Source organism: Pogoniulus pusillus, chromosome 3, assembly GCF_015220805.1.
Source record: "Pogoniulus pusillus isolate bPogPus1 chromosome 3, bPogPus1.pri, whole genome shotgun sequence".
In the NCBI taxonomy this organism is placed as follows: domain Eukaryota; kingdom Metazoa; phylum Chordata; class Aves; order Piciformes; family Lybiidae; genus Pogoniulus; species Pogoniulus pusillus.
This window is the reverse complement of record NC_087266.1, coordinates 19,697,074-19,722,253: the sequence shown is the minus strand read 5'-3', so window position 1 is coordinate 19,722,253 and position 25,180 is coordinate 19,697,074. Positions and strand designations below refer to the sequence as shown.

The window sequence follows — 25,180 nt, the reverse complement described above, 5'->3', positions numbered from 1 at the left end:
GCTGAATTTTGAATTGAGTTTCTGGATCCATTATTGCTTTCTGGATGCAAATCATTCCAGTCCAGAGGAAGGTGTCAGACCAGATGGTGACTGAGTATTTGAAGATTTTCGTCCGGTGCATATCTTCCTCCTATTTATAAAGGTGGTAACACCTGATACTGCCTGCTAATAGCTTTTGGCAAAGTTTGCCACTCAGTGCTGCTGCTGCAAGGATTCACTGCTCTTTGCATCGACTTGTGTGCTTTACTCTTAGCAGAAGACAGGGAGATGGGAAGGTGTTGTATTCAAGAATTAAGCAACTTGGATCAAATACAGAGTCTTGGTAACAAGCTCTTCACTGGCTTGGATTCTCTGCTCCGTAGAAGGGATTTTGTTTTGGAGTACTAGATGGGCAATGCTTGTTCTTTGAATTATAATCATAAGCATCAGAGCTTACTCAGTGTTAGGCTTAGTATTGAAAAGGGATGATGTGTTTCATTAACACCTCTAGTTATTAAAAAAATATGAACAGGATCTTGAAAGATATTTTCGGTTGAACATTACAAAAAGGTAATGATTCTTGGTTTAGGACAAGTCATTTGCTTTCTGATTACCATTTTCTTTTCTTTGTAGTTCAAAAGCTATTATAGGATGTTATGCCACCTTTGTAATATTAAACATATTGATGAATAGTGTCATGGCTTGCCTTGGCTTGGCTTGTGGGAACAACAGAAACTCATAAGCCTCCCTACTTAATGTAGAGTACAGGTCTTCAGAGTGGCTGGCAGTCAGGAGAGACAGGAGTGAACTAGAGCTCAGACTGAACCTGCTAACAAACTGTGTCCAGAGTGGAAAGTTCATTGTTCCTGTAACCAACATGAGAGGATTTCAGAGAAGTAAAAGAACACTTTTGGAAAGCTGCTATGTACACACTCGCATGTACGTGCAGGTGCATTCAGATGTGCATGACATAACCAAAGCTCTTCCATGCTGCTTTGTAACATAAACCTGCCAATGCAGTGATTTATAAATGCTGTTTATATAACGTGATCTGGCTTCAGTATAAGACTTCTGAATCTGCACATAATAGTGCTTCTGGTTTGAGTTTCCTCTGCTTCAGTGCTGAAGAAGGATTAGGAGAGATTTGTACAACTTTCTATCTGTCAATGCACCTATCATGGGTCATCTGGTTAGGGTGAGTTCTAAACAATTTAAATCTCTGTTCTGAAGCGAGATCTGAAGCAAAGTCTGCGTTTTCTAAATTGGGGTCTTTCTGTACTCAGGGAGATATTACTGTTGGCTGTTAGTCTTGGCCAAATTTGATTCTTAACTCAGGAACCTGTGCTCCTTCAAAAGCTGAGGGAAGGAGTGGATGCATTCAGAAGGAGGCATTGGAGCTTCTGAGGTAAGCAGCATGTATCTTGGGTGCCAACAGTGTCACTCTCTCCACCAAATATCTGCAGAATTTAAGTTTCTGCCACTAGGTTTTTGGCCAAAGATGTGCTTTTTCTAAGGCCAGATGAGTCAAACCCAACAGGGTTTTAGTCACTGCTCTTCAGGTCTATCCATTAAGCTTCCTTTATGATGGGGCTCTCTGTACTCTTCTCCTCTTTCTCTTGTGCCTGTGTCCTGTATTGGGACAGAGCTGCTCATCTCTGGTCTTGCTTCCCAGTCTGCTTGGAAAAAAAGAAAAGTGGTATTCAAGATAGCTTTTGATTATTTTCACTCTTTCTCCCATTATTGTTATTAATGCTGTGGTCTCCCTTTCCTTGCCTGTTTGTAATTATTCTTTACTGACAGTTGAGCTTCATGCAGAGTGCAGGTTTGTGGCCTCTTACAGCTTCCTGCAGATCTTCCTCTTTTCACCTCCTTTCCAAAAAGCCCGATGTGTTTCCACAAATGCTATTTTATATATATATATGTATATAAAAATAATTTATTTGTCCTGTCTGACTGGAGATAGCAGTTAAGAGACATATTTCTTCATGAAAGAAGGTGTTGTGCCTTTTTCAATGCACTGCTTTTGAATGGCTGACAGGCTTACTTGAAATTAGGTTGATTTCAACAAAATCACATACACAGACATGCACACATGTATCTCTGTACATTTCTGTACATACATGTGGAGACTCTGGGACATCAGCAGGAGTTGCCTGATTCAGTGTTTTCAGCTGCATGTGAAAGTAAACATTGCATGTGTGTTTTTTCTTTGAAACAGACTGCATCTCTTGAATAGTTCATCAGAGCTTCTCGAAGTGTTTACATACGTGCTCTTTGTCTGGAGATGCCTTGTTATAAATACTCCCTCATTTCATTTTACAAGCATTTGTTTGGAAGTATGTTGAGCAGCCATGCTTGGTTTATTTCCAAATGTCTTAACTTTGGGCCCTTGGATTGGCTTATAGCCTGAAGTTTGTATCTCTCCTTTTCATGCGAAGAGCCATATTTGAACAACTCGTGGAACACAAGGGCTGCAACGTGCAATGGCAGAATGACAGACAGCTTCACGAGTCACCTATGGCCAAACACAGTGTATCTTGCAGAGAGCTGCAGTGAAGGAATGTACTTTGAGTTCACTTACAAGAACAAAAGAAACTAAACAACCAAAGCCCCCCCCCCCCAAATAAGTTACGTACTGCTTCTTGATAAAAATTGCATAGAACTAAAAAAAGTATTCTGATATAACTGGTGCCTTTTGAGACAACTGCTAAAGAGCTATGTCATATTTCCAGTTATAGTTCTCAGGTCTTGGTTTGTTGGTTGTTTTTTTTTCCTGACTTGCTCTTTCTAAACTGATGAAGGTGTTGTGGTGGTTATTCTTTATAAATACTCTGCTCATAAGTCTATCAAGTAGCTTTTCTTCTTTTGGAAGTACTTCAGTAGCTTGGACTAGTCATGAATTTAAGGAAAAGCAGCTGAGAAAAAAACAGAGAAGCATCATGATAGCCCCTTTTTGATTTTTTTGGTGGTATGTGGAAGAGCTTTGTATTAGTTCTAGGGCTAGCAAAATACAAAACCTATCGATTAATTCTAAATGTTAGCTTCATTTTCCTCTTTCATTTGTTTGTGTTTTAGTCATCCAGAGCTGGTTTTAATCTGAAAAGAGACATTCTGAACAGCTTTCATCTTGATCATCAAAATATACTCAATCTCTAGCTACTTTTATTTTGCCTCATTTCTTCTATAAGCTATAGGAAATGCACCATGTCCTGTGGATTAGAGGATGAGGGCAACCTTACTTCAGGTTTGATTTGTGGTGGTAACAGTACAAGAGTTTCTGTCCTAGGACTGAGAGAATTGACATTTTTAGCCCTCCCAACATCTTTTTGCCTACTACTCCAAGTTGAATATTTTGGACTGGACTTGGTTATCTTACTTTTAATAACCTATTGTACTGCCATAAACGCAATGGCAGGAGCCCACTGTATTGGATGCTGCACAAACACAGAATAACAGATAAACCTGCCTTTTGTAGGGGTCTAGAAGAGTTTGGAAGCAAGCAGAATAAGCAGTGACATAGCAGCAAATGTTATGTGAGTTTTGTTTGTGTGTTACTCTTTCAATAGGACATTTACCAGAACGTTGTGTCATTTCCAAAGTCCTTCCTCTACATTTTGGCCATACTCCCTTTGATAGCTCTTCAAATATCCCTTTAAACCATTATAGAAAAGCTTTCTGATTAAAGTTGCTCCTTGCCTGTAATTCCCAATTCCTAATTTACACTCAGGGTTTTTTAATATGTTGTTGATGTGATTTAATTTAGTGAGTCCTATATTTCATCACTTCTCCATATTTCCCTTCTGTCTGCCCCAGTGTTATGTACTACAGAATGTCTCTTCTGTATACTTTTTCCATTAGTAGAATCGTAGAAGCATGTCAATTGGAAAGGATCTTTAAGATCATTGAGTCCAAGCATTACCTAATTCTACAAATTCTGGTGATAAACCATGTCCGATAGCACCACGTCTCTGCATCTTTTAGACACCTTCAGTGATGGGGATTCAACCATATCCCTGGGGTGACTATCCTTTGATAACCCTTACAGTGATGAGGTTTTTCCTCATGTCTGATCTAAACCTTCACTGGTGCAATCTGAGGGCATTTCCTTTTGTCTTGTCACTTGTTACTAGGAGAAGAGACTGACATCTACCTTGCTATAGTCTCCTTTCAGATAGTTATAGAGATTGGTAATATCTCCTTTCAGCCTCATTTTTCTCCAGACTAAACACTCTCATTTCCCTCAGCTGCTTCTCATAAGATTTGTTCTTCAGGCTCTTCACCAGCTCTGTCATTCTTTGGTTGTGCATCAGCACCTCAATGGCCTTCTTGTAGTGAAGGGCACAGAACTGAACACAGCATCAATGTGTGGCTTCACCAGCACTGTGTACAGGGAGAGAAATCACTCTCTTGTTCCTGTTTGTTATGCTATTCCTGAAACAGGGCAGGCCTGTTGGCCTTCTTGGCCACCCGTTGGCTTGTATTCAACCAGCCGTCGATCAACACCCCCAGATCTTTACGGGGCAGCTTTCTATGATCTCTTCCTCAAACCTGTATAGTTGCATAGGATTGCTTAACCCAAGTGCAGAAACTGGTACTTGGCCCTGTTTAATCTCACACAGTTGGCCTCAGCCCATGGATCTAACCTGTCCAGAACCTTCTAAGAGCCTTCCAACTCTCAAGCAGATCAACACTCCCTCCCAGCTTAGTGTCATCTGCAAACTTAATGATGATGCATTCAATCCTCTTGTCAAGATCATTGATAAATATATAAAAACCTTAAGTCTAGTATAAATTTTTTTTAATTATTAAAACAAAATAAAAAAGGAAGGAAGCACTCTGACAACGTGAAGTGTGAATTCAAAGTCAGTGCAGAGCCAGGCTGGAGCGACTGACCACAACAATGACCGTAAGGGTGGAGTGCTACCGGAACTGAAAATAAATTCAGGAGTGCAAAGGGTAGAAGTGCTGTAAGCAAGACAAAAAGACAGGATTAAAGCTCCAAAGTCAAACTTCCTCTGCTGAAATCAACAAAGGAAAGGGATGCCTTTACCACAACAGTAACTTCTCCACCAGTGTTTGCATGTCATCAAGATGGTGTGTACACCTCATGCCAAAGCCATGTCCTAGTCTGATCTTTCTGAATAGAGATGGACTACTACAGTCATAAAGTGAATTAAGAGCCTGTTTCACAAGAGGTGAAAAATAATGAGTTGTCTGGCCTAGGAGGCCAAGCTGCAAGCAGGTAACAGCAGGGTTGCTAAAGTTAAAAGGAATGAAAATTAAAGGCAGAGGGAATAAAATGACCCTGTGTAATTTAGGATGAAAGTAACAGGGAGTTTTATCACTGCCAGAGCAGTATAGCTTTGGAGGAGCTTCATAACAGGAGCAGTGGGAGCAGAAAACTTTTAACTAGCCTTGGGGTAGATCCCCATTAGTTTCTGAGTTAATGTGATTTGTGAATGGACTAAGTGATTCTGCAGAAAACAAATGGTCACTCATTAGGTTTCCTGCTTCTTTGATACACCAAAACTGACAAGCACTAATGATTCTCAGGATAATTTCTTAATTATGTGGCTAGAATATTTTAATCAGAGTTATAATTCAGCATGGGAAGCTGTGGGCAAAATTTAGCCCCTGTTGTCCATAATCTGAAAACAGGCAAAACAGGAATACAAAATTGCATGAAACATTCAACTAGAGAATAGTTACAGATAGAGAATATTACAAAATAACTTTTTCTGTTCTTTGGGGCTGCAGCAATCCTGACAGAACACATTGGATACATAGTTGCCTGAATTTTGTAGGCTTTGCATGTTTAAAATCATGAATGAAAATTCTTACAATGGTGGGCTATCATGGAAAGGTTTGTAATCAATTCTGGATCATCTCTTCTGGCATGAGCTCTAGGTTTTTTGCTTCCGTAAGGAACTTATATCTGTTTCCTGCATCTGCCACCCATCCTTCTTTGTGAATGGAAAGCAAGCAATTAATTTTTGTTGTTGTTAGCAATTAATTAATCTTGCCAAATCTTGGAGGACCTATTGTGTCCTTCAGGCACAATGTTCTTGGGAAAAAGTCTTACTTATTGTAACCTCTTGTGCAATCTTCACTTGGATGATAAATACATCTTGGCAACAAGGAGCTTTCTGAATGAAAAATGTTGCTGGACAACCCTGTAGTACAGCAAGAACGCAAACCTCTGCCAATGCTGGTGGAGTACAGCCAGATGAGAGGGTAAAATGGGGAAAGCCTTTCACATTGCCTACAGAGCAAGATGAAGTTTGTTACATGCACACATCCAAATATCTGTTTACCATCAATCAAGGATTTTCCCTGTTGAACATCTGAGCACAAGAGTGTCCTTCCTTCTAGCAAAATCTTGAAATCTCATGGAAAGCTGCCTTCTGCCAGTACAAGGCTGGGGAAATAACGAAGAGCATGTTGACCATGCAGATGTCTGGTTCAGGTAGCCAATTGTAGGAACTAGCTGGGAAACAGCCCCCTCCCCATTTTTCTACGTGAACCTAGAAATTTACAACCCTGCAGAGTTGCCTCAAGCTGCTTCATGGTTCATGGCCTGACTGTGGTTTTCCATTAGATCTGTTCAGAACCACAGCTGACCACTGAAACCTCATTTTAATATTGCAGCTGTAACGTTAATGACATAATTATTAGAATTAGTTGTGAGAACATGTCTCACCCTTGTAGCATTTCACCTTAACTTTTTCTGGATTAGTTTTTACACCAACCACTAGTGATGTCTCAAAGCAAAAAGGTGCATAAAAGCCCTGCAAAGAAAGATGCTTGGATCCTCTGAAGGGAATACACAGAATGCAGAGAAGGAGTAGGGGCCAGGACCGCTCTGTTCCCTTGTGGTTTATGTTCGCGCTGCCAGCGGCTTGTGTTTCTCCTTGCAGCCTGACAGCTGGCTGTGGAGTTAGCAGAGCGCAGCCAGCAGCCAGGTTTCTCAAACCATACTGCGGCTGACAGCCTTTGGCTTGGTGAAAAGGAAGCGATCTGAAGTTAAGAGCCTGATGCAGTGTACCTTGCAGTTAATGGAGACATTTTTGTTGACCTCAATGGGAGCTGGATTTGATCCTGTGCCTACTTGAATGTTTTGGTGTTGGATACTGCTGAGCTTTTTTTTCTGATCTTTTTTCTATCTCTTTCTCAAACGTGCTTACCTTGTGGTGGGGTCAAATCAAGGCAGCTATGTGTCAGTGTAGTTGTACGCTTTTATCCTTGCCTAATGTCTGTCCTCTTGTTTCCTCAGCCGTTCTACTGTCTACATGATCAGGTTGAAAGATTTTGGCTCCTGTTTCTCTCCTCAAGACATTTTGGCTTCTGTTTCTCTCCTCAAGACATTTGCTGCTTCTCACAAACACCCTCCATCTCACTTAAGCCTCTGCTCTCCAACAAATGTAATTACTGTCAGTGCTTAATCTACCTTATATCCTTCTTCCCATCCTTCAAACCAATCCTTATTTCAATTGCCTGCAAATGCAGCCCAGGCTCTGGCCCCTGCTGCCAGCAGGGAGCCAGCTTCCCCTTAAGCAGGTTTCTGGAAGCCCACCCTTCTCACAGCCTCATCCCAGCCATGCTCTCTAACTCAGCAGATCTCATCACTGCATTTCTTATAGGAAGAACAGGGCCACCATGCCCCATTAGTCAGTAGCTGACTTGAGCACAGAGCCATGCATCTTCTTGTCCCTCATCCCTAGTGGAAAAAATGCTGGCACAAGTGGAGCTCTACTGAGGCAGCTGCCAGAAAGGAGAGGGCTGTAGGCACCAAGGATGGAGATGGGAAAACCAGTGCAGAGGAGGCAGAAGGTCATCTCTCCTAACCAAAACAATCCTGTAGCAGTTCTGGAGCTTCTTGTAGACCTCCACTGTCCTGAAGTATTGCATGCTTCCAGAAGGGTTTGTTTCCTGGGTGATCTGCTTCTGAGAAAAACCCTATATTTTTGCATATGGAATGTTTCTTTTTGTTGGTCACTCCATTTGCATGGAAGTGATGCAAGACTTTGTCAACTGGTATCAGAAACTGGGTCTGTGTATATCTCAAGATAGCTATGAGAGAAACAGCCAGTGCTATGGGATGGCATACAGGGAATCACAGGTGTTCTTTTGAACTGAAAAAAAGACTGACTTCATTTTTTCCAGCAGTAATGTAAATGCTAAGCAAACAGGGGATGTAATGAGCAAACCCTTTGGAGAGTAGGAGGTGAGCTAATGAAAGATGAGAAGCAGTAATCTGGAGCACAGGGCTGCTGCAGCACTGGGGGCTTGTAGGGGTGAGATTGGCAGACGCATCTATAGGTCCCAAGCTCTTACTGACCCACTTAGGTTATTGTACAGTCCACCGTGAAAATGTACTGGCCTTTCCCTCTCCTATTATTCCCACTGTAGCTCTCCTACAATATCTGCTGAATGTAGAATGTGCAGCTTCATCACCAGTGTAATTTCTATTCTGTGTTTCTGACACAGGCAAAAAAAAAAAAAGGAGAAAGTAGTGCAACAGTACTGAGATAAGAGGATTGTTTTCAGAGATGTCACAATAGTGCTGACCTTTTTTGGCCCTTTTCCATTGTTTACAGGCAACAAAGCTAAGAACAGGAGAAATAGATTTAATGGGTTAATTTATGATCTATTTTGTTAATCGTTTAGTACTACTAAATACAAAGCATTTAGTACCATTAAATACAAAATATTTAGTATAAATACCAAGTATTTATACTCTTGGTAGTCCACTGCAGGCAAAACATAAAAAAACCCAACAACATCCAAGCTAGCCCAAATATGCATATGGAGCACATTTGATGTAGGAAACTTTAAGAGTTGTGACCTAAGACTGGATCTAGCTGGTGTAAATGGGCAGAGTATGTTAGCAACCCTGTGGAACTGGGCTGTAAAGCCCAGAGTCCCTGGATGATGAGACTACTGAGCAGTAGGATTTGAATTTGTTAATGCTTTAGAAATGTATTTAGAAGAAGGAGAAAGAGAGGAAAAAAACATTGTGGGAAATTCTTTCCTTCATACATAATAGTTTTCTGTTGATTTAAAATTGCCCTTAGTAATGTGTTGATGCCAGTGAAATATTTCAGCTATAGGAAATGTGAAACCAACTCCTGCTTTTCTATGAATTATGAGTCATAAATTGTACGAAAAATATTCAAACTTGCTATAGCTATTCCCCAAGCAGAACCTCTGAGTAATGGAGAAAATGCTGCCATTTTGAGGGGAGTAGGAGGGAACTGAGCTAAGCAAAACAAAATGCCAAGTGCCAGCATGTGGCTCTGTTCTAAGTGTGAATTAATGTCATCTGAGATGATCCTCCCTTGCTAAGTAAACAATTAATGATACTTGCAGTTCAGTTGAACAAAGTTGCTCTTTGCTTCAGATGGTATGGAGTAGGGATGTACATGTTGAGGCTACTTGACTGTTAGCCAGTGCTCAAAACTGACCTATGGGAGAGCTTGTGCCAACCCTGTCGTCACATCCACAGTCAAGTAAGCCCAGCCAAGAAGTCATAAACTCCATCTGATTCAGCACTCAGTGGGCAGGTTGTGATGACAGATGGCCCTCCCTAAAAATGGCAGTAAAGTGGCAAGACGATACGATAGCTGACATTTGCAGACAAATCTTTGATGGTGATGTTGATTTTATCCAACTTTTGCCCTCTAAATGCTAGGAGTCATGTTCAAATTAGCCCTCTTAATATTCTGTCACTAAAGGTCAGTTTATTTCCTGTTATATCGATTTCATGTCTAATTTTTGATGAGTGAAGCTCAGTGAGCTGAATTCAACACTAAAACTCTGAATTTCAGTTTCTCCATCATTTTAGAAAAGGCCACACAGCCTTGTGAGGATTTGTGAATTTTGCTTTGCAACTAGAGGACAGAGCTGTTGAAAGGTGTCCTACATAACTGAGCTATAAGTAGAAGTATAAACAATCTGCAGGAGCGTGTGTCAGCATTCAGAGGATGCTAACTCTAGTCGTGTTAGAGTAGTTTAACTAGAACATTTGTCTTTGCCCCAGTTTTAGTTTACAGGTTGAGTGTCTGGCACACGTGTTAACTTTTCAGCAATTGATGTGTGCCCAGTAAAATACAGCTAAAAAGACTAACCAGTGACACACAGTCCACTGTGCCTAGAGTCATTCTCCAAACAGATAGCTAATGATGTCCCAGCTGTAGTGAGATGTCTTTCTTCCCCAATGACTTTAGTAAATAGAGATCAAGCCCTGCCTAATCGGCTTCTTGTGGCACCTCTGAAAGGGTAAAGTTTTCAAAGTGGTGAGATGTGCTTCTCAGATACCAATAGCTAAATTTTTTCTTCTGTTTCATCCTATGTCAAACCACGCTGCCTTTTCTAGACCTGATTCAAAGTTTATTTTAAGGACGCTTAAAGTACACATTTCCATTTGATGCTTCTTTAATTGCCAGAGTTTGGGTAGGTTGTGGGTTTTGTTATTTTGTTCCTTTCATTTCTGAAGTGTTTTCAAAATATGAGTCTGTTTGGCTTCAGACTGCTGTGAATTATAAAATGTTTCCATAAATGTAAGAATGCTCACTGGTTTCTAGCCTGCAGTGCAGTGCTTGGGTTTTGTCTTGATGTGATTCAATTCCTGTTTGTTGTACACAGGAGATGGCTGTCCGAGCACTGAAGCAGACGGGTAGCAGAAGTATTGAGGCAGCTCTGGAGTATATCAGTAAGATGAGCTACTTGGATCCCAGAAATGAACAGATAGTGCGTGTAATTAAGCAGACATCACCAGGTAAGTGGCAACTCTTGTATTCTTTAAACTGTGGTTTTGGTTGCAATTAGGCTAGTTTTTAAAGTAGAGTAGTTGCTGGTAAGAAGTAGTGGGCTGGCAGTGTTGTGAATATGGCCCTGCAAGGTGAGATGGGCTGGTATCTGAATGCAGCTCACCTGCTTAGCAAGTTGACCTTGTGCACAGTGGTGCTTATCCTTCAGTACAAGTCAGCTCAGTCATCTGAAGTTTACTGTGAGGAAAAAGCTGGCACATAGGTAATTGCTGTGGAGTTATGAGACACCTCACTTCCCAAGAACTCATCTGTGTTTAAGTACCCTGCAGAAATAGCTTGGGACAAGATACCAGAAGTTTTTTCACTCATCCCCACAGGTCTGCTTCAGCTCTGTTTCATGTAAATAAGCAAATTGAAGGTATTGAGCCCTGAGTATGCCTTGTCAGCAAACATCAGACCACAGCTGACAAAAGACATTGCAAGAGTTGTTTCTATTCAGCTATTGGCACTTCCAGCACTGCAGAGTGGTTTTGATCTGGGTTGAGGATCCACTCTTGTTTGGCTAGAGTTTCTTGCTTTTATCTTCTTTCAGTTTCAAAAATTGGCCAAGCAGACAAATAACCATCCTCTGACTGGCTGAACCAGCTTAATCACACACTGCTATCATGTGCTGCAGAGAGGTTAGTGGACAACAGGCTGAGTGGATTGGAGAGCTGTTGTCAGGGGCCTGTTTCTGTGAGTGAGGAATTTCTCTTGTGTTACTAGCAACATTTAGACTTTAAAGGTCTTGTCTATGTTTATGAAATTTATTAAATCAATCTGATTACAGATCTCTAAGCGTGGTCATTAATTGAGTTTACTGAGTGCAGATTATTTACACATCAGAAATTTCTCAGCCAGTTTACCAGCACCTTCCTTCTTGCTCAAGTTGACGATGTTATTGGGAAGGGTGTCAAATCTGACGTAGCTGATAGAGAGGCATGTCCAGAGATGAGGGAAGCTGAGGAAGACAAAGCTCATTCAGTTTACACAGAGGAATCTCTGCACTGGAAGGAGGTCTTCAATAAAGTAACTTCTTTCTTGGGAGACTCTGACGGTAGCCAAATATAAGGAGGACAGAAACATGGAAGGACCTAATTTTCTAGATGGTCACTCCCAGGAATGCTTCAGATGTGGTGGGAAACAGCGATGGTCCTGTGTAAGGAACAGCTTATCTGGCATTTTTTATCAGTCTTCCTGTTTTATTATCAAAAGTCCTAAGAAGGCATTTCCTATAGTGTTACCCTCCAGGATGACCACCTAACAGGCAAAGTAGTGCTGGACTGCCTGCTCTTTGGAGAGCTCTGTTCTAAAACATGTACAAATGTGGCCTCAAGTGGGCCTTAATGAGAGTGTAAAAGAACTTTAACCAAATTACTGAACTGTATTTTGCTTTGTATAGCAAAGATTTCATTCCTTGAAGTGGAAGAAAACATTGAGTCCTGAAGAGCTGAAAGGCCTGAAATTTTTGTTTGGGCTAAAATTTTAATTATTCAGTTGTCTTTTTTGTATGTTTGGTTTTGCTTTCTTAACATTCCAATGCATGCAGCTGTTTCGAATACTACACCTTTCAAGCTGAAGATCCACCCTTGCTTTTAGGATACACAGAATGCAAAACTTAAGCATCATGCAATTGATGTTTGCCTGCCTGAGGTGCCACAAAGTCATACTGATTTGTTTGGTATGACAATGTTTATTCTAGAATAGAGTAGGTCTGCTCTGGTTCATTAAGAAGCATGTAATGCTACTTGGGTACTTTTCAGTTGCAGTTTGAGAATTTAATAACATCTCTTGGTTTTGAATATTGGTGCATGGAAATAGATTTTTAAATATGAATTTTTGTTCTGCTTTATCTTCAGTGGTAACCTTAACAAGAATTTCAGCATACTGGCAAGACTCAGATGATATTACTGTGCCACAGAGAGTTATGTGTGTATAAAGCCAGATGATCTCATGAGTATTCTTAATCTTAAGATTACATTCTGATCTAAAACCCTCACAGACAAGAGATAGTCATAGCAACTACTGTGTTTGGTATCTTTACAAATCTACCAGACCAGAACAGACTTACTAGTACACAAATTTTGGAGGTGGACTCCATATCTCTTTAGACATCAGAAAGATTCCTTGCAGATCTGAGGTATATGTCCCAAAGGAGGACAGTTATCGCTGCTACTTTTCTTTGTGGCTTCTGATAGGGAACGGTTTGCCCTTGAGGCTCAGCATGAATCCTACTGACAGAGATGACAAATGGATGTTATGGCTGCCTTCCACCTTCAGGCCAGAGTAGCCACTTCTTAGAATGCTTTGGATTGGTGCAGCTTCATCAGTGCATCCCGCTGTGTCCCATCAAATGAGCTATCAAGGCATGCTGTTATAAGTACAGCCTCAGCTAGCATGGCCTTGTGTTATCATAGGAAGAAGAGCTGCCGATTATAGATTTCACTTTAAAGGGCACTGATTATTTGTTCCACACTGCATTGTTCATGAAAAGTGTCCTTTAGTGTGGGGCAGCCTCTTCAGTGTGCAGAGAAGGTGCATAGACATTAGTAATGCGTGTGTCCTTTGTGTATCTGTGTGCAGCAAGGCTGGTGTGTCAAGGTGAGAAGGCAACAGCTATGCTCAGGTGTGCTGCACCTGGCTCACCTGGGACATGCTGTAATGCAAATAATTGGGAAAACTTGCTATCCAAGGTCCAAGCCTGTTAGCTCAATACGGCTATTCTTGCAGACCTTGTGAAGTCATGATGATAAAAGGAAATGGTTTAGGCATCAATGAGCCAAGTTCTGTAATTTGTGGAAGCTAAAGAACCAGAAGGGGAACAGAAAAAAGCGACGGCACAGAGTATCCCCTTGTCTTTTCAGCACAGCCAGTGCTTTATACACCTGCAGTTTGTCCTCAGATCAAAGAGCTGATGAAAAGTGCTATTAGCACTTCTAGTGTAGGCATGCTGCTATCTTGCCTCTGCATTCTTCAAACTAAGATTAACATGTTGACACCCTGAAGGATTTGCCTTCCAAACAGATGGAATATGAGTAATATGAGGGGATACTCTGTGTCCAGCACATTGGAAAGGATACAGGACAAACTGTAAGCCTTTGTTGTGAGAGGAAAACAAGGATTTTTGTGGACAGTGATGAAACAGAGGTGTAAATAGATACAATCCCCAGCGTCAGCAGTGAGCTCGATGTAGAGAAGTGAACTATGTGACGACCTACTAGCTTATAGGAATGTTGACTTTAAGTCATATTTACAGTCCTTCTGGGAGCTTTTTTTGTCCTGTTGGTGATGTACTTAACCCCCTGCTCTGTAGCTTCCTCCTGTCTGTGAGTAATGCCTGGTAATACTGGTCCAGCTTTTTAAAAAGACAGGCTGTAGTGTAATCTGATGATTTCATAGTTAAGGAATTTGTACTTCTATTTTCATGATTTGATAGGACTCCCTGATGATTCCTGGCATGGGCAGTGTTGTGGGCCAGTAGCTCATTATCAATAGTAATACTTGGCACCTATAACTTCAAATGTCCTGAGTGCTTAAATGAGATTTTGGAAGGTTTTTTTATAACTCATACTCCCTTTGCAGTGTGCATGTGTGTGTGTATGTCTGTATGTGTATCTGTATACATAGATGGATGAGTAATGCAAAGCAATTGGCTCACCTAAATTGCTTCCTAACTTTCTTCTTCTATGTTCTTTTTCTGAAGGAAAGGGCATTGTGCCAAATAATGTAACCCGCAGGCCAAGCTTTGAAGGATCAAACGAATCTTTTCCGTCCTACCATCAAATCAGTGGTGCAGCCTATGAAGGGACAGGCTTTGGAGCAGAAGGTGCAAATATGCTTACTGAAGTTCCAAGGCCATACATGGACTATTTAATCTCCACTTCACAGTCTACAGCTATGAATGCTCCTGTACAGCGACCCTCTGGAGTAGGCACTCACAGCACACCAACAAGCCATCAGCAGAAAACATACCCTACAAATATTGAGTCTTCTGTGATTAATTATCCAGTGGCTAATCACAGCAGTCAAGCCTTGCAGCTGCAGGCATCTCATGGCTCCAACAGCCAACATTACAGTAGGCAGCACATGATGGTGCAGGGGGAACCTATGGGTTATGGTGTTCAGCGGAGTCCATCCTTCCAAAACAAGATGCAGCAGGAGGGAGGATACACCAATCTCCCAAATAAAGGGGCAGTTGTTCAGAATAATTCTGGTCATGCATTTCAGCAGGCACCAGCAAGCCTCTATATATCACATTCTCATCACAAACAGACAAGTCCCTCTTCTCATCAAATGCATGCGATATCCAGAGGTCCAGCCTTTGCCAATGATTTTTCAGACAGTCCACCACAAAATCTATTAACTCCATCTAGAAATAGCCTAAACATGGACCTCTATGACATGAATAATACTCAAGTTCAGCAGTGGCAGGCAGCAACACCATCACGCCGAGATTCTTTGCAAAATCCAGGAATAGAAACATCTCCACGGCAACATGTATCCTTCAGACCCGATGCCACAGTGCCAAGCAGAACAAACTCATTTAACAACCACCAGCAACAGCCACAAGTGACGGTGTCTATAAGACAAATTCCTCCAGGAAAACCTGATCCTTCAATTACATCTCCAAATACCATCACAGCAGTCACATCTGCTCATATTCTCCAGCCAGTGAAGAGCATGCGAGTGATGAGACCTGAGCCTCAGACCGCAGTGGGACCTTCCCATCCTGGTTGGTTACCTGCACAGGCACCAGCTGTGGATGGCTTGGAGATCATTGAGCAGCATGTGCCGCCTGTTGGAGCAGCTACTGCCTATCAACTAGACGTGGATTACAGTAACCAGGAGCTGCGGTGTCCACCACCACCGTATCCCAAGCATTTATTACTTCCTGGTAGCTCTGAGCAGTTTGATATCAACTGCTTATGCATGGGCGTAGAGCAGACCCTGCGTGTAGTTCCCAATTCAACGTGCAATAAGGCCGAGGAGAACGGTGAGCGGAACGATAAAAGCAGCAAGAACTCTAAAGCTGAAAAGCCAAGCAAGGATAAAAAGCAGATTCAGACATCCCCAGTGCCTGTGCGAAAAAATGGCAGAGATGAAGAAAAGCGGGAATCGCGGATAAAGAGCTACTCGCCTTTTGCCTTCAAGTTCTACATGGAACAACACGTAGAAAATGTCATCAAGACCTACCAGCAGAAAATTAACAGAAGATTACAACTGGAGCAAGAAATGGCTAAAGTAATTCTCCTTGATTTGTTATAATAAAAGCTAATGGGATCAAAATAATTATTACTGGGTATAATCACTCAAAAAAATCATAGTTTCCACTAGAAGTAGTAGGTATCCAACACTTCCCTGTACCAGACCTATTTTCACTCAGACGTGGATGAAGGTCTGGGAGGCTGTTTGAAAAAAAACTGAGATGGGAAGTAATTTATCTTCGTACCAAAAAAGTAAAATGAAGCAGAGCTCTCCTATAGTAGGAAAGTATTGGGTTTGCTGAGGCAAGAATTCAGAAGCCATGTTTGAGGATGGTGTAATTCTAGCATTGCTTTGGTAGCTCTCAAAAGCTCTGAAAAGTTTTCCCTTTTGCTCTGCTTTTTCCTTACTGCTCCATGGTAGCTATTCATTCACCACAAGCTTGGCTGAACTTGGCAGTATATTCACTCTGCCCTATCTTCAGATGAATATGTAACACTTGACTGGCAGTTGTCTGTTGAACACGTGTAAATAATAATACCATGCAAGCAATTGCATCTCAGTCAGCTTGAACTGATCGTGGGACCCTTGGTGGAACTTGTTCTAGAAGTAGGTCTAAGGGAGGTGCACTTTGAGTGAAAGTGCTTCTTTCATACCTGATTGTAGTTCTCAAACCTAAGCTGATTCACTGATAGGGCTGCTTAAAAGAAAGCTGCCAAGTTCTGATGGTTGCTCTGGCAGATTTGTTTTCAATATCCCCATATGAGTAGAATATGATGAGTCTAATTTTGTATTAAGGATAAACTCTATGGAAAGCTTTTTTTAATGCATAATAGTTAACTACTCAGTCTTCCCTAGCACAACTTGCAGAGACAATCAATTTGATGCTTACATTGCTGCAGAAAACTCAGCAGTTTGTTTGTTGAGGTTAAAATTAAACAAATGGCTTCTAAATTTTTTGAAAGGTCAGCATTTTAGTGACAGTTAATAGTTTATCCTTACTGCAAGTACAGATTGTGTTGGTTTGCTTGTATTTTCTGAGATTAAAATTGGGAATGATCTGTAGAGAAGTAAAAGAGCAGCTAATTGCATTAGTTGTTCTCTTCTGACTCAATTTTTCCCTCACTTTATCATTCAGATAATTCACCTACAAACAAGAACTCCTTCCCCTAGCAACCTCATCAGTGGCTGGAATAATATGCTCAGGAGATTTTGGCTGCCTGCATATCACATTATTCTAGGATTTACCAAAACCACATCAGATTAATTATTTTAAAACAATAAACATTTTCTTTTTTTATGGATGGCAGTTGCCTTACATTTTAAAAACAGTATGATTTGTTTTGATTTGGCTGTCACCTTCAGTCTAAAACTTCATCATACCCATTCTGCAAGTTTCTGCAGGCCTCCTCCATTCATCCAAATTTCATTTTCTGCCATGGGGTTCTCACTGTGTAGTCTGGCTGCCCACATTCATCTTTAAAGACCTACGCTACAGATACGAAATTAAATCAATCTAAGCAGCAGCCATGTGGGTGTCTGCTTGGGTCTCTCTAGCTTGCTATCAGTCAGCTCCAACTCCCCCCACCTTCCTCCCCATTGCCTCTCACCAGGCAGTTTCTCTCAAAGTGTCTCCTTTGTTGTGTATGCAGAAAGAAGAGGGCAATGCTGCAGAGGATCACCTGCTGTAGGGTAGGATGTCCCTGCCCATGGCAGGGGGGTTGGAACTAGATGATCCTTGTGGTCCCTTCCAACCCTGACTGATTCTATGATTCTCTGAGTTAGCAGAGGAACCTGGGGATCAGCCTGCGGGCTTCAGTGGCTTTCAGGAGAGGGATGGGCACAGAAATGGGCAGAGCTGGCGGTGTGCAGGCTCTGTCTTGAAGGGTGGAGAAGGTCTGGTTGGATATTGCTGCTTCTCACTTTTTCAGGAGGTTGCTCCTCACAGCCATGTGAAATGTTACTTGCAGTAACAGGAGGCATGCTGGAGACAGGAGGTAGACAAACCAGCTTTCTACAGCTTAGGAATAGAGGGGAAATACATTTTGAGGGAAAATAGCACCAGGGTTTGGGCTGCAGTGGCTGAGGAGAGGCCAGGCCTGAGAGGTATATGCATATATTTTGTAAGGGAAAAGGGAGTAGTATATAGGACTTCTGTAAGTTCAGGAGATCTACAGAGTTTGAGAATGGAGGCTGCTTATGGCAGAGGAAGAAAAACAGTTTCTAAAGAAGGTTCCCAAAGCACTTGGGAATGTGTAGGTCAAAACCAACTTCTTAGTTACAAGTACTCAATTACAAGTACTTAATGTTAGTTTTCCTGGAGAACCATTCAATGAACCAAGTGAACTACTGCATGTAGGCTGAAGTTTCAGTTTAAGATAAGCAGTACTGCAGTGCACATGCATAGAGTGAAATGCATTGGCAAGTGCACACTTGAATGGTATAAACTAAATCCCATGATCAGGTTTGTTCCATTCTGCCTCTCTGTTCAGTCAAATGAAAACCACAGACCAATCTTGGATGTGGAAAAACCAGGCAATGAGTTAGGGCACAGTGTATTTACCAGTATTCAGAATATCTCAGCAGACTGACAGGAGAGTACCTCCTCGTGAATGCAGCTTCTCTGGTTCTTGGCTAATTTTTCTAAGAAACGCTTTGGGAATGCTCGTTTGTGGTTCTCTTGCTCTGAGTGTAACCATAGTTGCTCTTGTGGCTTTCTTTCCTTTATAAAGGCTGGCCTCTGTGAAGCTGAACAGGAACAAATGAGGAAAATTCTCTACCAGAAAGAGTCCAACTACAACAGACTTAAAAGGGCCAAAATGGACAAATCTATGTTTGTGAAAATCAAGACTCTGGGTATTGGTGCATTTGGAGAAGTGTGCCTGGCCTGCAAAGTGGATACCCATGCCCTCTATGCCATGAAGACTCTGCGAAAGAAAGATGTGCTAAACCGGAACCAGGTGGCTCATGTCAAAGCAGAGAGGGACATACTTGCTGAGGCAGACAATGAATGGGTGGTTAAACTCTATTATTCCTTCCAAGATAAAGACAACTTGTACTTTGTGATGGACTACATCCCTGGTGGGGATATGATGAGTCTACTGATTCGGATGGAGGTTTTTCCAGAGCGTCTGGCTAGATTTTATATTGCAGAGCTCACCTTGGCTATAGAGAGTGTGCACAAGATGGGATTTATTCATCGAGACATCAAGCCTGACAACATTCTGATAGACCTCGATGGGCATATCAAACTGACTGACTTTGGACTGTGTACTGGATTCAGGTGGACTCACAATTCAAAATATTATCAGAAAGGTAATGTTCTTAGACTTTATTTGTAATGCTATTGCATTAGTTATTTTGAAACAAACAGGTACCACTAGGCAAAAATGCCAGCTCAGAAAACAGGGGTGGTGTGTACAAACTGTCCATGGCAGTATCATGTGTCCATGTCTCTCTGGCTCATTCAGTTTATTTGTTTCCAGTCCTTTTTTTTCCAGTACTGTTCAAATCCCTATCAGTAATGTGGCTGACTACTGCAGCAGCAGCAGCAATTTTTCAGTTTATACATTTTCTCAGGATCTCTTTGGATGGCAAAATAATAAATCACAGATTTATAGTAGTCTGTGCAACTTGTGCATGTGGCATTGAGGCGTACTGGCATCTGCTGGCAAAAAGAGCCTTAACAAGTGATGCAGCTAACCTAACTGTACTCCATTGTTCTCTATGTTCCATGTGGGAGCAGGCTTTCTTGCACTGAGACAGAGACCTTTTGCTGGTTATTGAAAACTAGCTGTGAAGGGGAGGACAGAAAGAAATGCACTGGATTTAACACTGAAATGCTGCTCTTCAGAGTTGAAGATGGCACAACTTGATCTAGACTTATACTTTTTGTGTGTTTTGGTTTATGACTGTGAATGTAAACTTTCTCTCCCATTTTAAAGGGAGCCATATCAGACAAGACAGCATGGAGCCCAGTGATCTTTGGGATGATGTGTCAAATTGTAGATGTGGAGATAGGCTGAAGACGTTGGAACAAAGAGCTAAGAAGCAGCACCAGAGATGTCTAGCCCACTCACTAGTTGGAACGCCGAATTATATTGCTCCCGAAGTTCTGCTTCGTAAAGGTAGATAACCTGCATTTTCCTTCTGCTTAAGTGAACTGCTTTTGAAATACCTTTTTTTTCCTAAAGTTTGCTGCTTTGGAAGATTGCCATGCAGAAGGTCACAAGCACTTAGTTCAGATCCACGAGGACAGATTTGTTTGAGCTAGGTGATCCCTGGGGTCCTTTCCAGCCCTGGCAATTCTATGATTTCCCTATGTGTTACACTTTTTAGCATCACATTGTTGACACTGATGGTGGTCTTTGACTGAGACTACTAATGAAGGTGTCAGAAGACGTTGGCAGTGATAGTTTTCAAATATAAAGCAGATTATCTACACTCAGACAGTATGAATGTGGCCACTAACAAGTTTATATAGACCAGTGAGTAGCCAGCTGATGGTACTGAATCACAGTTTATGCTATAAACTTACGGAAACAAGTTGCACAGCCAGGATCTCGGGAAAGCCCACCAAAAGATCTTCCACAAAAGATCTTCTGTATCCAAAAGCGCAGGTTGGACAATTTAGACAATACTTGGTGGCTACCTGTGCAGAAGAGAGATGGTCACTATAGTAAGGAGATTAGATATTCAAAATTGTCTGTAAACCAAACCCTAAGCTTCATCTTTCTCAAGTTAAGAGATTTTGCACTGGACCCTGCATCACCTGATGACACACATCTCCACTGAAATCAGCATTTAAATCCTCCATTCCTTTTTTTGGAGATCTCAGACATATACCTTGTTTGTCTTGTCACAGCAATTACGCAACTCAAATTGTTCTCTTCTTGAGACTTGCTCAGAAAGTAGTGTGTGGTTTTCTGCTGTCTCTAGAGACAGGCTGTATCTTTCAGCAGCTTTTCAAATTCGTGGTGTCACTTCCACTGAACCTAGGGGGGGAATCAGTCACTAAACCTTTTTGTTCTTTCACATCCATTTTGTGATGTGTAGTTACGTAGCTGTGGGACAGGGCATAAAAATCCATCCTCATTCTTACTAATTATATGATTTCACCACTCACCTTTTTTGAGAATTTAATTTATTCAGAAAGATTCCCAGACAACAGGATTGGACCTTCACTGATAGCAGTAGCGTGTCAGCAAGTAGAAGCAAATTTATGATGGGAGTCCTCTACTCTTACATCACAAGTTGTTTGTCTGAGAAAAGAGAGAAGTCTGTGCTGTATGTTTTGATACTTAATTGCAAGTAACTGTACACATGCTCCTTTTATTGATGGAGGTCAACCTTTTGTCTCCCCTTTCAGGATATACTCAGCTTTGTGACTGGTGGAGTGTTGGTGTGATCCTCTTTGAGATGTTAGTGGGACAGCCTCCTTTTCTGGCTCCCACACCCACAGAAACCCAACTGAAGGTAAGTGGACACAAAATTCCAATTTGTGGCAGTAGAATTTTAAACTTTTCCCTTCTCCTATTCACAGACCTATCCTCTTTTGTTTCACTAGAGAAAGGAGTAGTGGTGAACAAAGCCCAATATTAATTAGGTCTATGCAGGCACAAGTCCTTTCCCAGTCAGTGAGGATACTGAATATGAGACTGGAAGCAGCTTGTCCAACTACATAGGTAGTTGTTGGCTTTGTGAGTCTTCTCAGCACATTTCTCATTCCTTAAGCCCAAGCTAATCCATCTGAATTCCTTAGAGTGCCTACCAGATACGAGTAAGCTGATTTACCAGTTGGCAGTGTATGCAGTTGCCTATCTAAGTGTTTCAAACCCATGTATGGAGTAGTCTTTTATTAGAAAGGATGTATCTTGTGACTGCTTTTCCTAGTTTCCCGTTTGGACATGAAATGAAGTAATTCCTTAAAGTCATTCCGTGAAGGTGTGTGTAAATTATATATTCCCTCAAATCTGATTATGCCTTCAAATTCAGGAAGGAATTTGCCATTATAAAAAGTGGAATAGCTCCTTTTATCTGCTGTTAGACAAAGTTTCTTGAATCATTAAAGTAATTATTAACAACTGATGCAATCTGATCACCAGGTTCTTGAACCTCTAAAATAAATATGGTGTCGAGTTGATTGGCTAGTTGAATGCATACTTCTGTACAATTGAAGTTGGCAATCAGAAGGATTCCATTCCCAAGATTAGAAGTTTAATATCTTTCTTACCTCCAGGTGATAAATTGGGAGAACACACTGCACATTCCCTCACAGATCAAGCTAAGCCCTGAGGCGACCGATCTCATCACAAAGCTCTGCTGTGCTGCTGAGGACAGACTTGGAAGAAATGGAGCGGATGACATTAAAGCCCATTCTTTCTTTCACTCTATGGACTTCTCTACTGATATCCGTAGGCAGCCAGCTCCCTATGTCCCAAAGATCAGCCATCCAATGGACACTTCAAATTTTGATCCAGTTGAAGAGGAAAGTCCTTGGAACGATGCTAGCGGTGACAGCACCAGAACATGGGATCCACTAGCCTCTTCCAACAGCAAACACACAGAACATGCTTTCTATGAGTTTACTTTCCGAAGGTTCTTCGATGACAACGGGTATCCATTCAGGTATCCCAAGCCTTCTGGAATGGAACTTGGCCAGTCTGAGAAATCTGATGTAGAAGATAAAGGTGTGGTGGATCAGGCCGGAGCTTGTCAGCCTGTATATGTGTAAATTATTGTATAAAGTACTCCAGGTAAGACTAATCTCAAATCCAGTAGGGCCTTTAACTGATCCTTTAGAAGCTGATCCTGCAGTGCTTGTTCAGGTGTAACTTCACCTGAGGCTAGAGGCATCCTGGGGAGTCAGAAGCTTGCAGGGCCAGGTCCTAAAAATGGCACTCTTGAAAGTTCAGGTCAGTTTTACTGTAAATAACTCTGTTGATAATTACACTTGAAACTCTGGTCTTCACCAAGATCCGCAAGGCCAGCAGTCTATCACTTCTAGGCCTATTTATATTGGAGGTCAGCACCCCCCTACTCAGATTAACATTTACAGACTTCTGCAACTGTCAGCGTTATTTTTTAAATGAATAAAGAGCACTTATATTTTGTTTATAGCAGGGGTTTTTGGTTTTTTTTCCTACTAAATTATAGGGATTAACTTTGACAAATCATGCTGCTGTTCTTCTTTTCTACATTTTTATTTTATCCATAGCACTTATTTCACGTTTAGGAAGATGCATAAAGCTGAAGAACATGTGATGAAAGGTCTCTGTGCAATAACATAAGAAAGAAAAAAGATGAAAAAAAAAAAAAAGAGAGAAATAAAGAAACCCACTCTCTAATTCCCTAATGTTACTGATGCTGTTGCATTCACACCGTGATTTTTGTCTGTTATATGTATTTTCAACATTTCAAACTTGTGACATAACCTTAAAGCTGCTTTATTTCTTTCTGCTTATTGGAGTGTAATAGGAAGCGTGAGCACATGACAATTTGGGTGTGATTTCATTGTCTAGTGTGTGAAGAATGTTGCATGAGCAGTGTTTTTCTATTTGAAATGGCCTTTTCTTGCCATTCACAGGCAGGTCCTGTGGATCCATTTTTAACTAAGGGTCTAAAATTAGACCATTTTAAACCGTGTGTTGATAGTGTATTGTGTGGATGGTTTCCTCTTAATGATTGTATCCAATATTAATTTTGTAAAACAGATTGCAAAGGTTATAACTGAATAGTGATTTTGTGGTCTGATGTGTCATAGATCATTTTAGTAAACCTGTATCATCAGCACACACATTTCCCCACAAAGGATCAGTAGTAGCAAGACCATTATTGCAAAACTAATTTGCAGCAGCAGCCTCAGCTGGGCTTATTCAGGTAGCGTGCAGCACAGTGTCCACTGCTGAGGACTGGCAGTACTAACAGATGTAGCTCAACTCTTCAAAACAGAACGTCCAACGCCGTAACACATCGAGATCCTAAGTGCAATGAGGCTGATGTTGAGTGCAGCTCCACAGACATCTGCGGACCCTGGCGGAGGTACATGGCTTTTCCGGACGTCAGAGCTCTCTGGGTGACTGGCTGTGTATCCCTTTAGGATCCTAATGTCTGAGGCACTGCTGGCATTGTTCATGGGTCACTCTGTCCTGTTTTCCATAGCTTAAAATGTTGCTGTGATGGAGCACAATAGTCCTTCATTTCTGTCAAATTATAGGCATACTTTGAAATATCAGTTCTTAACTATGTTAAAATATGCATTTTTCTTATATGTGTAAGTGAGAATTATTCAAGGTGATATCAGAATACTAAAGATAATTAAGCCATACATATTTGCATATATATTATATATAACTAAATAAGTAAACACACACAAAAATCCTTAATTCAGATTAGTGTAACAGTCCTATTTAAAGTGATTGATGAAATAACATTTCAGGAAAACACTCCTTTAATGTGTGTTTTGCTTTATTTTATTTTTCAATCTGGAGCTTCATTATTTTTTTTCCATATAGTATTCCACATATTATTCCTTAATGTTTTAGCATATCCTATCCTATCCATTGTTTAGATATCTAAGCAACAACATATAAATTTCATCAGCCTAAACTAAACTAAAGAAAAATGATTGTGTATTTGTTTACATTTGTATGAAAGGAATGTTCTGAGGTATGCAGTGCTTGTGTTGTGACAGTTCATGTAAGATTCAGTATTACTGCTTTTTTATATAGTAATGCCATTTTTTTTTTTGTTATTTACATCTATCTGACATTCTTTCATGTGGTAGGTTCTTTCTCAGGAACTCAATTTAACTGTTATTTATTGATATATCATTGCCTTTGAAAGCTTCTACTGGCACAATTTATTAAAACCTGAATCAAAACCTATAATGCATTGTGTGTTCCTGAAAAGGATCATTTCTGCCCAGTTTAAGGCAGAATTTTTAATGGGTTTGTTTTTGTAATGTTGGTGATGGGTTTGAGCTATACATGAGATCCAGATCTCACCTGTCCTGCAGCATTTAATGTGGGATCTCTGGGTACCTCAAGACCTCGTGGCCCTTATTCTCAAGGGCAGGATACCCAGGAAGGCTTGCCTTGTTGTGACCAATTCAGTAGATGGCATAGAATTCAATGCAGTCACTGTATCTGCAGCAATGGCTCTGTCAGGGCAACCACGACCAGTGTCCTTGC

At 41.1% G+C, this 25,180-nt stretch overlaps 1 protein-coding gene across 1 annotated transcript in view; it reads left to right on the top strand.

Annotated features, from left to right (window-relative positions):
* Positions 1-24,877, top strand: part of LATS2 (large tumor suppressor kinase 2) — a 51,119-nt gene extending 26,242 nt beyond the window's left edge. Inside the window, exons 3-8 of the mRNA XM_064171714.1 lie at positions 10,624-10,756; positions 14,491-16,028; positions 18,722-19,304; positions 19,934-20,116; positions 21,358-21,464; positions 22,228-24,877. Coding sequence (XP_064027784.1) covers positions 10,624-10,756; positions 14,491-16,028; positions 18,722-19,304; positions 19,934-20,116; positions 21,358-21,464; positions 22,228-22,722 — 3,039 coding nt within the window. The 3' untranslated portion in view covers positions 22,723-24,877. The remainder of the gene's footprint in view (positions 1-10,623; positions 10,757-14,490; positions 16,029-18,721; positions 19,305-19,933; positions 20,117-21,357; positions 21,465-22,227) is intronic.
* Positions 24,878-25,180: the final 303 nt, after the last annotated feature.